The 15897-nt window shown below is 41.4% G+C and overlaps 1 protein-coding gene across 10 annotated transcripts in view; it reads right to left on the bottom strand.

The window, feature by feature from the left end:
* Nucleotides 1–15897, bottom strand: part of TMEM117 (transmembrane protein 117) — a 261297-nt gene that overhangs the window by 6701 nt on the left and 238699 nt on the right. For 3 of the 10 annotated variants that reach the window (XM_077338612.1, XM_077338611.1, XM_077338613.1), the window contains 2 exons: nt 6669–6839; nt 2706–5573 (listed from right to left, as the gene is read on the bottom strand). The exons of 1 other annotated variant lie outside the window; for it this stretch is intronic. In XM_077338612.1, coding sequence (XP_077194727.1) covers nt 4933–5573; nt 6669–6839 — 812 coding nt within the window. In that variant the 3' untranslated portion in view covers nt 2706–4932. Of the gene's footprint in view, nt 1–2703; nt 5574–6668; nt 6840–12483; nt 12657–15897 lie in introns of those variants that run through there. 6 more of the 10 variants (XM_077338616.1, XM_077338614.1, XR_013231156.1 and 3 more) reach the window with 6 other exon arrangements.

Here is a 15897-nt window from a genome sequence, read left to right as displayed (position 1 = left end):
TAAGACATCACCAACATCCAGTGTCTTGGTGGCTGGCTATATCCTCCATTTTAAAGCAATGGCTTTAAAGCAATGGCTGGCTACATTAAAGCAATGGCTGGCTACATCCTCCATTTTAAATCAATAGTTGGGGAATCGCATAAAGTGGATTCACCAACCTATTTCACATGAGCTAACAGAGAACAACCAGCAGGCAACCAGCAGAGGAAAGGTATGGAGGATCAAATATGCTAAAGGTGCCTACCTTGTCCCACCCTTGCACCCATCTCCCTCTCCCTTGTTCCCTGGGATGGGAATTTCTTTTTTAAAATGGCTAACTTCCTGAAGCAACAAATAGGCGGACAAGCATGCAGATGATGCCAGAAATAAAAGTTTTTTTTCATATTTTTAACACACAGCATGCCTCTCGAAAGTAACCCCCCCCAAAAAAAACATCAGGAACAATTTTAATTTTGAAATGTCTCAAAGGACTTGTGATCCCATAAGGGGTGGCATTCAACAAGCATTGATTGACAGGCAGAAGATGCATTGCTCTCTCCACCATTTCCAGCAGCTGTTGTGGAGGGTGAGGTGTGCAAAAAGGTGCAGACAAAGGCGAGGCAGCAGAAAAGGTGAGGAGGGGCTCAGAAGCACAAAAAAAAAATAGCGCTTTGCCATTCAGTTGGCTTAACGCTTTTTTAACTGATGTGTGGAAATGCCCCCAGTATCCATAAGTATATCAGCTGAAAAGGGCTAATATCCAGTGAGTTCTGGATTCATTCCTAGTTACAGAAACGTATGTAGAGAAGCCTTCTTATGTTACTAGCATAAGGAAACAGAACTTGGCAAATTCTGCTATGTTTTCAACAGAGGCAAAGACTATAAAGTAAACCCCCAATATTTCACCAAAGCATGGATATACAGGTAAAGAAAATTTACTTGTTAAATGTCTTAGCTGCAGCCCTTGTATTAAATCGTTTTGGTATGTTAAAGGCTTTTTTACTGTTAATTTGCAAACTCCTGGAAAATCTCAGGATTACAAGAAGTTGTGATTACTACTAGACTTTTATGCACTCCTCTTGTGGTAGCATTACAGCTAAAAGTTTTAGCTTGATGTAAGGTCACAGAATTATTCTAACCATGGGTCTATTGCTTAATAACAGTTGCCTTCTGGCCATGCAATGATGTAAGCAGCAAGACTCAAGTCCATTGTTCATAGTTCTCTTTATACTTAAATCAAATTAACCAGCCTCACACACAAATGAAGGGGAGTGGATCATGAAAAGGATTTGTCACATTTTTAGAGTTCAGAACAGAAGGATGAGTATTAGCAGAACCAATCAGCCATTTGTAAGCCTGCCTCCCAGATGTATTCCTTTGTCTATATCCTGCAGAATTTATATGGAAAAACAGAGATAATAGACAGTTACATGGCAAAAACAATAGCTCTTCTGTTCTCATAAGAAGTGGGCATTCACTATAAATGGATTTCTATTTTGTACAGCTTTAACAAGTTTCCTTTTACCAGACACTAATGAGAAATATAATATCCAGGGCTAAGCATTCAGTGTGATTAAAAGTTTTTCCTGATAAAATATTAAATCTTCTGTAGGCAAAGTGGGAGGTGTTGATATTGCTCTGATCTCAATGTCCGCGCAGGGTTCTTCCCCCATCAATGCCAGAAATATTTATGATTCCACCATCCTGATGCCCAGGCCTGCTCTGTGCCAAAAAAGAAGGGTTTACAATGGAGGAACATCTATCACGGCACCAATGCATCATTTACAAACCCTGACATTACAGCAGTGCTGCAAGGACATTATGGAAAAATTTCTGACTCATTCACTACAGCAAAGTTGTGGGATGGGGGTATCTAAGCTCAAAGGAAGTACAAAAATATACAAGGACTGGTTCCAGCCTTATCAGTTGCTAAACATTAGAGAGTAGTAATAAATGCATCGTTCAATTATGCATGGTAATTTTAGCATGCAGCCAATTAAAAAAACTGGGAAGATCATGAAAAAGAATACACGCTTCATGAGGGGAGGACTGAGAAATAACTATGCTTATCAGTGTGAAAGGCAGCCTGGTGGGTCAGTTAGAATGTTTGTTGGTGGATAACTTGAGAACTGTGCCTCAGACATTCAATGGGAGTTTTGCGTCTCTCAGATTCATGCAAGTCCTTTCCTTCTTGTGATCAGAGGACATGCCCAGGAGTAGTTTCTGCTTCCCTCCTCCCAGCCATTTTCCTATCTTCCAAACATCCCATGAAGCAATTGGCTCAACTGCAAAACTTGCATGCAATCAAGTCATCAGTATGCATTTGCAATCAGAGAAAGGGCAGGAGGAGAAAAGGGTACGCGTAAGTGTAGGAGGCACAAAACTTCCACTAAACACATGAAGCTGCCTTTTACTGAATCAGACTCTTAGTCCAACAGTTTGTATTGCCTACTCAGGCTGACAGCAGCATTCCAGTGTCCCAGACAGACATCTTTCATATCACCTACTACCTGGTCCTTAACTGGTGTTCAACCTGGGTCAGTTCGCGTACTAATCAGATGCTCTATCACTGAGCCACAGCCCCTCCTTGATGTCCCTGTGTTGTACAACAAAACACAAAGGACTTTGAAACCTGTGAAGTGGCAATCTATATCTTATCTTATAGAGTTGGTAGGATAAAAAGGCGTGACTCAATATACTGCAAGCTCTGTGAAGCAAGAGTGGGTTGAAATGTATAGAATTAATGAATGGGCCTATATTTGAAGCAGGTTAAGATTTAGGAAAGTGAAGACTGTGTGAAAAATACAGGTGATTGACTTAACAAAGCAGAGCCAATAATAAATACAATTTTTTTGTTTTGTTTATAGATTATCTTTTTTTATTAGTGGACATAGTGTTCAATTCTTCAACGTAACAAAACAACACAGAACTGGTTAGTCTAGTTCATGCCTTCACTCTCATCTCAGAACTTGTTGCCAGAGTCCATTTCCTCAGTGGCATTGCACATACCTCCATTTGTATGCACGCTTATACATATTTACCCACACCCCCCCACACACACACGCACACAAACACAAAGTTCACAAACTCTGCAGATGATAGACTCATAACGTTATCCTCAAGTTCATTTCCATTATTGTTCTTTGGCATTGCATCGCTTTCAGCTAATAGCCCAACTCTGCATTTTAATTTTTGATCCTAAGAAGGTGAAGGGTGGAATTTTTAATTAAGTGGCAATTTATCTCTAATTGTGAAAAACATAATTAGGTATTATCACCTAATTGCAATTATCTGGCAGAGAGAGTCACATGTTGTTAAGTAGTGAACCATGCCGCATTATCCTTCCCAGCTTACGGAGCTGTGGTGCATGTGTCTGGCAGAGAGCCAGCAAAATTAAAAAGGTAATCAACATGCTCCTGTGAAGTTCATCCATCAAAGTCACAGGTCAGTGTACCAAAGTCAGACTTTCACTGCCATTCCTTGTTCAAAACTTTTCCTTCTATACACACTCTCTCACACAGAACTGGCATGATTCTTCTGTTAATGATATATCCACCTGCCTCTCCCTGTATGCCCCCCAAAGGGAATTCAGATCAAGGCATCACAATTTGCTTAGGGTCCCCAGTCCCTAGGAGATCAGACCAGCCTCAACCAGAGCCAGTCTGGTGGAACCCTCTTCCAAAGCAGGTCAGAGCCCTGCAGGACCTTGAACAGTTTCAGAAGGCTTGTTAAACAGAGCTATTCCACCAGACCTGTGGTTGAGGCCTAGAACATTGCTGAGTTAAGCTGGCCTCCCTATGAAAGCCCGTACTGCACATCATTTGTGTCTGAGAAATATCTTCTGCCTCCTCTCTCCTTCCTTGGCCCTAAGCTAGAATAGACAATTATGAGTTGAATTGTTTTTTTCAGGTTTTAGACTGTTATTTAGTACATGTATTTATATATTTTATTATTCTGCATGGTTTTTATTATGATGTACCCCATGCTGAGTCCAAAGAGAAAGCATGGGTAATAAATAACAATTAATTAATTAATAATAATAGTGCTACCCTAAACAGAGTTGTACCCTTCTAAGCCCACTGACTTTAATAGATTTTCAAAAGTATAACTCTGCTTAGGATACTACTGTAAGCTTAAGGTTGGCAGTCTGCTATAAGCTGTGCCATATCTTCCAAGGTCTTCTGCAAGCGAAAGTCTACCTGGCTACCAAAAATTGTCTATATACCAGACTCTAGGACCAGTGCAAGAAGTAGATCTTCAGTAAATCTAACGATAATCTGATACAGCCTACCAGCCGTGCCTTAATTCTCCCCATTTCAAACCATTCGATTTCAAAACACTTCTTTTGCAAAACAGTTGAAAAAGACAACGTCACCACTTTTCTAAGGCTTGGATTCTAATTTCCCTTCCTGCTGGCAGAAGGCACTTCCTCCAGTACAAGAGCAGAGTGCAGCTTTCAACAATTCCTCCCTCCTGCTTTGCCCCACACTTATCTTGAAGATGACTGACCAGGTGCGCGTGTGTGTGTTTGCGTGGGGAAGATATGGAAGAGAACACAGTAGGAAAGGAGAGACAGGAAAGTTCGCCTTAAGCTAGCACACACTGCTTGCATGAGAAAGGATCCATACCATTATGTTAGAAAGACAGTTTAATATTTCAAGGCACCATCAAAGTAGAATTTTATACCTGCAAGTAGTCATATAGCCCACTCTTGCAATTTTTTTTAGAAGCAATCTACAAAGGGAAGTTTGATATAATACATTAGGCACAATTCATCATAATACAAATAGAAAACAAAGTCATAGGAGGGAAAGCATGTTGAGCACCTTTGTGGTATAGGCTGTTTCTCTCTCTCTCTTGTTCTAAAGACTATGTAAACAGTCACTTACAAAACAAGTAACAAAGAAATCACACAATAATTGCTTGCTGTTTCGGTTTTTCCAGAGAGCTATATTAGGTTAAAGGATGATCCTTAGGTACAGAGGGGTCTCTTATTGGTTGCAGTGGACTTGGTTGCTCACTTAAGTGCAAATCCAGGTTTTCAGATGTCAGCAGGGAAGAATTAAAGACAATCTCACTCAAGTCTGACTTAATAGATATCAAATGTGGATCATCAAAACTGAAAGGCTCCTCAGCTAAGACCTGTGTGTTCTCGCGGGTCATTCCCACATCAGAGGGTGACTTTCTTTTCATGCGTGTGTATGATTTGTTAAGGTTCTCCATGCCTTGATCAGTTTTCTGAAATCGTCCAAAGAACCAAATGAAGAAACCAAACAATGCAAAAGCCAATAAGCTTGGAATGAAAGCCAGGCATTTGACATCTAAGCTTGCCCCAATGTACCGGCTATGCAGAAACATGTCTCCTTCAGCATAAGTGCTGTTGGTCAATGGATTTGTGCTATTTGAGCGCCACTCCCAAGACAGTTTGGTTCTGTTGAGGTCTTTCAAGCTTTCTGGGTCTTCCACGGTATAGATCTTTTCCCCAGGACCAATATACTGACCATATTCATGTGGCTTATAAAATATTTGATTCTTCCACATGTTAAGATCCAAGATTAAAACAAGAAATATGATCCCATAGTTGAACCATTTACCTGTAACCAAAAACACAAGAAGAGAAATAGCAAGATTTGACTTTTTCTGTTTGCAGTACAGTAACATGCAGCAACATAAATGGGATAGGAAAATTCATAATTAATTTTTGTAAAAAAAATCTCGATTTAAGTGACACAACAACATTATAATTAAAATTTTCAGCAGTATCAAATTATGACTGCATTAAATTTTGCAATGATGTTTAGTCATGTACTAAATCATCTGGTAATGCAATACCAGTAACACAAGAAATAATAATACAGCTATTTGTAAGAGTCCAGTAGATTAGCCACTAGAAGATGCAGAAGAGATCAATAAACTGGGACTTTGAAATAGTTGCACCAAAAAAAAGATAAAAGAATCCTTCCTGGAGAGTAAAAACCATATTTGATAGAACAGTTGACAAGATCCTAGTGACTGATCACTTTCACTGGTGATAGTCACTAGTTTCAATACATTTTTCAAAGGAGGTTGGACGGATTCATGGAAAACTAAGAGACCTGTGAAGATTGAATTCATCCCAGGATTTCAGTTGTGACTGCTCTCTGTTCATGTACAGAGGAGACAGCTGCAGACTAGAAACTGGCAGAGGGGTGGTGGTTGAAGGAAAGTGCCGCCAAATTTCAACCACTTCAGTACTTGGAGCCGTCTTGGTGTAGTGGTTAGGAGTGCGGACTTCTAATTTGGCAAGCCGGGTTTGATTCCCCGCTCCCCCACATGCAACCAGCTGGGTGACCCTGGGCTCGCCACGGCACTGATAAAACTGTTCTGACCGAGCAGTGATATCAGGGCTCTCTCAGCCTCATGTACCTCACAGGGCGTCTGTTGTAGGGAGAGGAAAGGGAAGGTGAGCCGCTTTGAGGTGCCCTCTGGTAGAGAAAAGCGGCATATAAAAACCAATTTTTGTTGTTCTTATCCTTATGAGTTTGACCAAAGCAGGACAATGGCTTACTGCCTCACAATAGAGGTGAGCAAAATCAATCAATCAATAAAACATCAGCTGCCATGCATAATGGGTCATGGTGTGGATAATGATCGTAGCAACAAGTTCTACTCCTAGCGCATATATGCCTTCACTGGGATTAATCATGTACCTGCAATGTAACCCTCTATGCATAAACAAGAGGCCTGCTTTTTCAGGGTTCTCAATTGTGCAATAAGAACTGTACTGTTATACATGCACAGGTGGATTACTGTGTGTAGGTGGCCATGATCCTGGTCCCTCTGTATCTCCCTACGTAAGGTCAGACAAAGGTTCTCCTGGCCTGTGCAAAAATAGGGAAAGGAGAAAATATGTCAGGTAGGAAAGCCTTTCATTTCCTAGCCTTGAAACAAAGCAAAAGGCCAAAATTAAAGATTCAGTTGCCAGCTTCTCTGTTTTTGGCAGCTCAACTCTTTCATCTCAGTTACCCAGTTATGAAGGGCAGATAATGCTTCTGTACCTCCAGAAAGCACTTAGCAGTGGCTGACTGTTTTTCCAGCATGTTTCCAGACACACATACAGTGCACAGATGAACAAAAACAAGAAGCCCTCTGAGACTTCTCTAACAACCGCTCTGCTTGGATTGCTTTGTTTTTACCTCTGACCTTTCTATTTTTGCCTGCAGGGTCCCGAAGGCATCTCCATGTATGGAGCACTTGCACTGGCTCCAGACACGCATCCTCTGCCTTCGGTGTAGCCGTCAACCTCCCTACTCTGATGATAACTACCAGTGAGCATTTTCAGCATTTGGATGAAAGTTCTGGCTTAGTTAATTTTTTGTTTTTGTTTTTTGCTGACTTTAATTCTGTGAGCATGCTGCATGTGTAGTGTATTGATCTCCACCACAACTATATTAATTTGGATCATAGCTATCCTGCCAACATTTGCTTAACCTTTGCACCCAACCAATTGTGCTGCAAAGGACTGTATTTTACTATTATATGTAGCACAATTATCATTTGGGATATGGGAGGGAATTGCAGGAATGGGACTACATGTGCACAATAATTTCTGTCAAATATAGAACCGTAGATTCCTCAATATGAACTCAGAAGAAAAACAAGGAATCACAAGGCAAGATAATGTAATAGTCCTCTCTGTATTAGTAGTAAAAGTCAAAATAATAACGAGATCCTAGGTAAAGCGGGTTATGTAATGCTATTACATTATCTTGCCTTGTGATTCCTTTTTTTCTTCTGAGTTCACAATAATTTATGCAGCAGATCTCATCCATTCATTAGCCTGTGCTTGATGTTTGGAGTTGCCCTGAAATTCTCTGCTGCCTTCTGTGTCTTTTCCCAGGCCTGACCCACTGGTCTGCCTAAAGCACTGTTGTTGCCTGGCAGTGATAACATCTAATGTGACTACAGCCCATGAGGAGAGGTGTAACTCCTCTTGAGCAACAACATACCAGAGTAGACCTGGCCTTAAAAGTGTGCTTCTTTGCCCTAAGAGACAGAACTTAGTTTGAAGGAGAAAAAGATGCCTGTGATTCTCATGTATCCAAATTCAGCACCTGATATCAAGCAAGGCTTTTGAGAAGCAGAATGACAGGAAATCAACAACCCTGTTAACGATAATGATGGTGTTGTTTGCTCAATGACTGAGACAAAACAGGCCCTCAAACTATGCGCTCCTGTTTAAGGGCTATGAAAAGGGATACTCTCCTCTAGATGATGCTTCAGGAGGACCCACAAACAGGAACCAGTTATCTACTTCCTGCACCTACTTGGTTCTTTGTAGTTGCATACCAACAACCAGACAGGAGACCCGCTCTGCACAGCTTGAGGAAGGACCTTGAGGCCAGCATCATGCTGTATCCAGACAAATGTCTTTCCTTTTATTTTTAATACACAGTTCTGGCTGTAATCACTAGAGGCATAGGGCATGGCAAAGCATGGCAAAAAGCACTCTAGGACCGAACAGACATTTCTTCCTTCAAGACTGAAGCAAACTTGCTCAACAGATTGTATACCCAGGCCAGTATGCTGATAGGTGCTACTATAATTGCCAGCCAGGATGAAATTTTCTTCAAAAGTCTAGCCCAGGCTTTCTCAACCAGAATCTCTTGATGGTCCTGGAAGGGTTTCCTGAATGGGTGAGAGTTAATTAATTTTATATATATTTTAAAATGTGTTAAACATTATTAGATGATACAATCATATATGGTTATGTTGATATATTTCCCCCCCTCCCAAAATGGCCAATGATGGGCCTGGAAGGGGTGGGAAGGGCCCCAGATGGGCAGGTATACAGCTATGCTTCCCAACCATATTCTGCATGATCACATCACTTCTGGGGTTTCTTGAAGCCTGAATAATGTTTCAAGGGTTTCTCAACAATAAAAGAGTTGCACCCACCTCAGCCAGATCTTGCAAATCTGTAATTATTGTCATGTCCCATGGCCATTCTCCCCAAGAAGGCAAATTCTGAGTCTTACAAAGAACTTTCAGTAGTTCATTGTATAAACCTCTAAAGGCTACAAAGAATGCCTTATTGCTGAAGCTAACATCATTCAGAGTTTTGCAGCAGATATACAGTATTTGCTGGTGTATAAGACTACTTTCCCCCCCCCCCTGAAAAACATGCCTCCTAGTGGGGGGGGGTCGTCCTATACGCCGGGTGCACTTCAGTTGGGATAGACATAGCTGCCCATAGTGGCCCATAGTACTGTAATGTAATGTAACAAACTCTATATTTTGAGTGGAAATGTTGGGGGGTTGTCTTATACGCCCAGTCGTCTTATACGCCGGCAAATACGGTAGGTTTCAGCTTGCCCCCCCCATGCCATATGATCCAACAGTCTGTAATCTTACACAATGTGCCCCCTTATCTTCAAGGAGTATCAACATTTACAACTGACACCTAGAGGCAGGAAGAAACAGTAATAATATTCAAAAGGTGGTAAGAGACCAGTTGGCCCAGAGGCCTGAGAGAGCTTGAGAATCCAGGAGGGAAGAACTTGAGGAAGAACGCTGAAAGGATCCTGAGACATTGGCCAGGCTGCCATGACATAAGCACGATAGTTACGTGTGTTATCGTGTTGCGGCAAGATAAAACCACCTTTTATTCTGTTAATTTCTCACCCTCTTTTTGACACATTTCTTATTCATTTCTGTCTCCCTTCACCTTATTTTCCCATCCCCTCCCTCCCCTTATTTTCACATCTTGGTCTCAAGATATTTTCATCCCTATCCTGCTTGGTGACAGAATTTATTTAATGGTATAGTAGCAAACAGTTAATATTATAAACAGAAGACACTGTGTTTGCTGGCACTGTACATTGCGGGCTTGCTTAGACTGTAATTCTGTGCTTGATATCAGCTGGCATTCCCACAACGGTGCTGGGTTCTGCTGGACACTAAGTAGGACATCAGCCCTACTTAGATTCTGAGATCTGAGGAGGGTATTTGGGGGGCATGGAGATCAGAGCTAGGTTGAGAATAATGTGAATGCCCACGTCCATGGTGTGAGTGGGGGTTTGAACCTGGATTTCCTAACTCCTATCTTGTAAGGGGAAAGCATGTTGGAATTTGAAACTTTTTACCAGCATAATTATATATATGAAGTTAATTTTTTCATTGTCTGCATTTCTTTTCTGGCCACTGAAACACAGTTTGGGTATAGTCAGAGATGCATCTAGAGGGTGGCAGCAGGGGCGCATGCCCTAGATTAGCGATCCCCAACCTGTGGGCTGCGGACCACATGTGGTCCTTCGACTAATTGGAGGTGGGCCCCGAAGGATGCCTTCTCTCCCCCCCCCCAGCCCTTTACTGAAATCCCCCCCCAGCCCTTTACAACACACTTCATTGTTGTGGCGTGTCTGTATCTTATTTTGAAGAGATGTTTAAACATTACCATAGCAATCAGGGAGCGTTAGGACAGTGGTTGAGAGTAGAGGAGTAAACTACCCCCTCCACCGGGCCTCAGTAAAAGGCGTTGAGTGGTCCCCGGTGATAAAAAGGTTGGGGACCACTGCCCTAGATGCCATATGGGGGGCATGGGTTGGAGCAGTCCATGCCCTGCCTGCCTCCAGTAGGGGCCTGCCACATGTGGGAGGCATGCCAGTATTCCTGGATGCCCCCCCTTCACGTTATCAATGTCCACCCATGTGAATGGAGGATGGCAGTGCCTTCCTGTGCAGGTGGAGACAGGCAATGCATGGCAAGCATTTAGATGCTGTGGCCCTGAGGCAGGCCATAGTACTGTTTTGTGTCAGCATGCTGTGTGCTCCCCACCCAGACTCCCAGTGTCTGCCCCTACAGGTGGAGGATATCAGCACATGGCACTCATCCAGACACTGTAGCCTTGAGGCCACATAGTGACATCATCAAAATGGGACTTCCCTAAAGTAACCCACCCCCTAAAGAGGAGAAGGAAATGCAGAAACCAAGACCTTGGCTGTTGTGGGTATTGAATATTTTTAACTGCTTTTAACTGTATTTTATCTTATTTTAATATTTAATATCATTATGATATGTATGCACAAATGTTGGGAACCACCGAGTCAGCAATGCTGAGGGGGGTGGTATAGAAATTTAAGTGTAAAACAGATATAACATAAATAAACCTGCAACCCTGTCCTGGACACCCCCAGCCTAGTCTGGCCTCACCAGATCTTAAAGGCTATGTAGGGCCAACGTGGTTGCAGGCAATGGCAAACCACTTCCAAATGTCTCTCATCTTGAAAAGCCTGTGGGGTTGACATAGGTCTGCTGTGACTTGACAGCAAAACGAAATAAATAAAAGAGGGAGGTGGTAAAAAACTATCCTTCCTGGCTGACAAACATGCTAGGTATGCCACTGGCTCATTGTACTGGTCCTGGCAGTTATACAGGCCTCCCTCCCTGACATCCATTCAAGAGCTCTTCCACAGAATTGGTTCCATGTGTTGTTAAGCAAGTGTGTTCTCTGCGTGATGCCCCCATAAAGCAAATTTGATACAGACCAAGCTATACTCTGTGTGTCTTGGATTAATTTTATTAGACTCAGTGAGGCTTGCTTTGGAGTAAACATGCCCAGAATCAGGCTATAATCACAAACTATATTTCCATGATTCCATTATAGATGAATTGCAATCAAACTGTGACTGTTAAGGGGCTTGAAAGAATTTCCCAGTGAGCAGTTTTGCACTTTAAATCGTAGCCACACAGACATCTGTAGATCCAGACTTATCTCTGGCAAGCTGGATAACACATAGATATGAAAAGGCACTAGAATAGTCCCTAAATGTATTTTAACAAGAAAACAGTTTGGAGAGTGGATAACCAAACTTACTTTTGAGCCCTGCATATCTCCCTGGGTACCATAGAAACTAGGCTACACTGTATATTTACATAAAACTGCTGCCTAGCATATCCTCTGCAGCCAGCCATCTGTCAGGGGAAATCCAGATGAGTTAAGCAGATGCAAAAATTCACCCTGGCTTTATGTACATAGATAAAAGAGAATGGAAACTAGACAGAATTTTTTTAAAATGTGGAATAAAACACATATTAGGAGCTCCAAGGCCCATTAAACCCACACAGATCTTGCTACAGATTTTCAGAGCACTAAACCTTTAATCTTGACTTCGGATTCTGTGCCCACCTTATGCAGCATTCTTTTTCCTCTGGTATATTTATTCTACAGCCATAAGTTTTAACAGCACTTTTCTAAATCAGGGTCAAATGTCACTGTAAAAAACATTACACAATTGCCTTATGGCAGCTGCACAGTAGTGCCTAGCAAGCGCCTTCCATTTAAACCCTCATTGTTGAGATTTTGTGCATGCATTTTAGTATTAGTTTACCAAATGAATGGGAACAGAAAGGAAGGCAGGCGAGAGGAGGAAACCAGGGCCCATTCCGCACAAGGTACAATGTGGCAAATTGCTTTTGGAAAGAAAAAATGGAATTTTAAATAGTGGAATTTGGCGTAATGCATACCTGCCTTTGTAGTGGAATCCAGTTGCATTTCAATCATTTCCCACAGGTTTCCGGTCTCGGCAAAAATTGCTAGAAAGGAAGCAATTTTTTCCGTGCTTTGTCCCGCCCCTGGCCATCAATCAAACGAGCAGCCAATGGGCGGTTGTTACCATGCTCCGGAGAAGCCCCTTTGCCTTTAAGAACAGTTTTTTAAAAAAAAAAGAAAAACACGTTGCAACGAAGTTCAGAGGAGAGAGCCAGGGGGAGGGACTTTGTTGAAACCGCAACAATGGTAACGCACAGAACTTTTTCAAAATTGTTGCAGATTGTTTGCAAGCGTGTAGCGCTTTCCAGAGGGTGAATCCACTTTTTGGGATTTCCCTGGAAGCGCTACAACGAAGCGCTTTTAGCGGGACTGTTTCAGGAGTGTGGCAGCTTGTGTACAACGTCGTGCATAACTGCATATTAGTAGCGATTACAATTTGCCACACTCCTGCTACATTAAACTTGGGTGGAATGGACACAGATGTTGAAATTGACAGGACTCTTTTTGAAACTAAGCAGTTACAAAGCCCTGTTTCCCATATGGCAAGAGTACTAGTAGATTATCTACTGTGTTATCACTCGCTGTAAAAATGGGAGAGTCACACAATCTCATAAAATGAGGGAACATTTTGCATGTACGGAATTCATGGTATCACTGACACTGCCAAGCTGTGATCATTGGCAACATGTGCTTGTGTGTCTCTCTGTGTGTGCACATACCTGTCCACTGTCAACCCCACTAGCATATATTTGTAATGGCAGCAGCTGTTTGGATTTTGATGTAGCTCTAAAGAACATCATTAAACTGAAAAGCTTATAGCTGTTCATTAACAATAATTAATCCTGCAAAACTGCCTCCTTCTCTATTTCTATTCATGAGCTGGTGACCTACACTCAAAGATTTGACTTGTTAGGTTGAATCGATATGAAGGCCAGGGTTCAAGAATCACATTGTTAATTATTCTATGCTGTGATTCTTGAACATCAGCCTTTCATAGTAGGTGGCAAATAATTTTTGAGACAGGATGTTTTCAAAAGCAATTTGTGATATAACATGGTAGTTTGCTCTTAAAAATACATTTGTGAATATATGTCCACACATTGAGGATCTCTCTTTTTTTAAATTACACAATTGCCCAATCACAGTAGTAGCATCCAGCAAACAGCTTCCATTTAAATCCTCATGGTTCAGGTTTTGCATTTCAGTGTTAGTTTGTTGAATGAAAGGAAACAGAATGGAAAGGAATGCAGGAAAAGGGGTGGATGTCGAAACTGATCAGACTTTTTGAAACTGACAAGCAGCTGTGAAGCCTCATTTTCCATATGGCCAAGTACTAGGGGATTCTTTACTGTGTTATTGGCCACTATGAAAAATGGGAATCACAAAGTCTCATAATATAGGGAACCATGTTGAGAGTACAGAATGCATGGTAGAACTTAATGACATTGCAAGCTGTGATTATTGGCAATGTAGTGGGCAATGTAGTAGTGGACAAAATCAGCTGCAACTCCACCAGCAGACGTTCTAGAGAGCGTCTTGTCCCATTGAATTATAAAATTGGGGGGGGGGGGTATTTTTGCTGATGTCTTTAACACTGCAGCATAAGTGGTAATTTTTTGCCCCTCCTGGCAAATTTGCATGGTTTTCTCTTTAAGATTCTCTGATTTGATACTGCACACTGGCAGTTTTTAAAAGCCTGTCCTGTGAAGATCGCACTCTTCATCCAAATGGATAGATCCCAAATAATTATTAAATTGGTGGTTTGCTGAAAGTCCATGTGAGTACGCTATCATTTTAATGTTTAACATTAGGCTTTCAGAGACTACCAAAATGCCCCCCCAAGACCCCCATAAAAGCATTAAAGGTCAAAACATTTACAAAGCTTTAGTTGCAGCACTAAAATCCTTTTTAAATTTTATTTTGTACTGGGGATGTTGCTGTTTTCCTCCACTCTGATCCTCCTTTCAATTCAATACCAGCATGGAACTAAACCTCAAGCAGCTCCTTTTAAACATTCCCCCCCGTCATTTAAATTTTTTAATTCAGTGATATGACACTATCGCTAATCTCATATTGTTAGACTCAAAATGCCTGTAAAAATATTAAAAATGAGGGGGAAGTGGAGCTTGTACACTGATGAAGGGGGGAGGATGGAAAGAGGTGCAGAGTGGGCTGAACCACCTCAATGTGGGAAGGAGTGACATTCAAGGGGTGGCAAAAGGGTTGTGTGAGGGAAATCTGAGGAAATCTGTATGCTTTTGGATTAACTGAGGCTTGGAAGCAAATCAAAGGGAAAACTGGCACAAAAGAACTCTCCAAAAACTCAGAGAAACAGTTACCAGAAAGCAAACTGTGTGCTGAAGAGAGAAAAATCAATGCAAATGACAAAGAAAACCCAACAAGCAAGGGAAAACACTCATGCACAATAAGTCCAAGATATAAGGGATACAAGGAAACCAGAGTAATACATTGTAAGAGATGTTTTTGAAGCATAAAAATAATAATGTGATTATGGCAACATGAAACACACCACCATCAATAGTGCTGATTTTTCTGTTATCCTCCTTGTGAAGGAAACTTGCTAGACAATTAATCATATTAATATCCACAGGCCTTTTCCCAGTCATGTGGCTCCAGGTATGAATTTTAGGGCGAAGGAAAACAGGACTGGAGACTGAGTTAAAATGGGCATTGTTATCATTCTCTTGTGAGGTGCTCAGGGTGATCTAGGGATTAATTCTCACTTATAGTCCACATGGTTGAAATGACAGATTTCTTTCCAAATGCATAGATTTGATGTGCATTAGTGGAGTGGATTTAATAAGGACTACATCCTGAATTGGATAAAATGTGCTTTAGGGGGTTTTCTTCCCCAAGCACATTAAAAGCAGTACTATCTCCTCATACATTCAATCAGATTTTTTACGTGATGTCTAACAGCTGAAAATGCCTTCCTTTCACAGACTGATCACCCTCATACTCATCTGAGAAGAAATTGTGGTGGTCTGGACTAATGAAAACTAATGAATTTAAAGCCATTCTCAGAGGTTCTGAAGCATTAAAAGGAATGTATCTAAAAGTAAAATTTCATCTAGGGATGGCAGATTACAGTGATTTCTTAACAAGATCCAAAGTACATAGATACATTTCCTAGATGCCACCCCTATTGCTAAGTCCAGCTTTCTTTCTCCGACAATAAAACCATAAAAATGTAACTGGCTATGCAAGTTTTATTATTAGAAAGCAGACTGTCTAGGGCTAATTTGAGGATGGTTCACAGAATTAAGATTATACCAAATACAGCAGTAACATGTATGGCTGACAAACTATAGGACTATTGGAATTGGCATGAATTATAAGATTTGAGCACAAATTACAATATTTTGGTT

This window comes from Paroedura picta, chromosome 5, assembly GCF_049243985.1.
Source record: "Paroedura picta isolate Pp20150507F chromosome 5, Ppicta_v3.0, whole genome shotgun sequence".
NCBI lineage: Eukaryota > Metazoa > Chordata > Lepidosauria > Squamata > Gekkonidae > Paroedura > Paroedura picta.
Note: the sequence above shows the minus strand (reverse complement) of the source record. Positions and strands in the feature narration are given on the sequence as shown.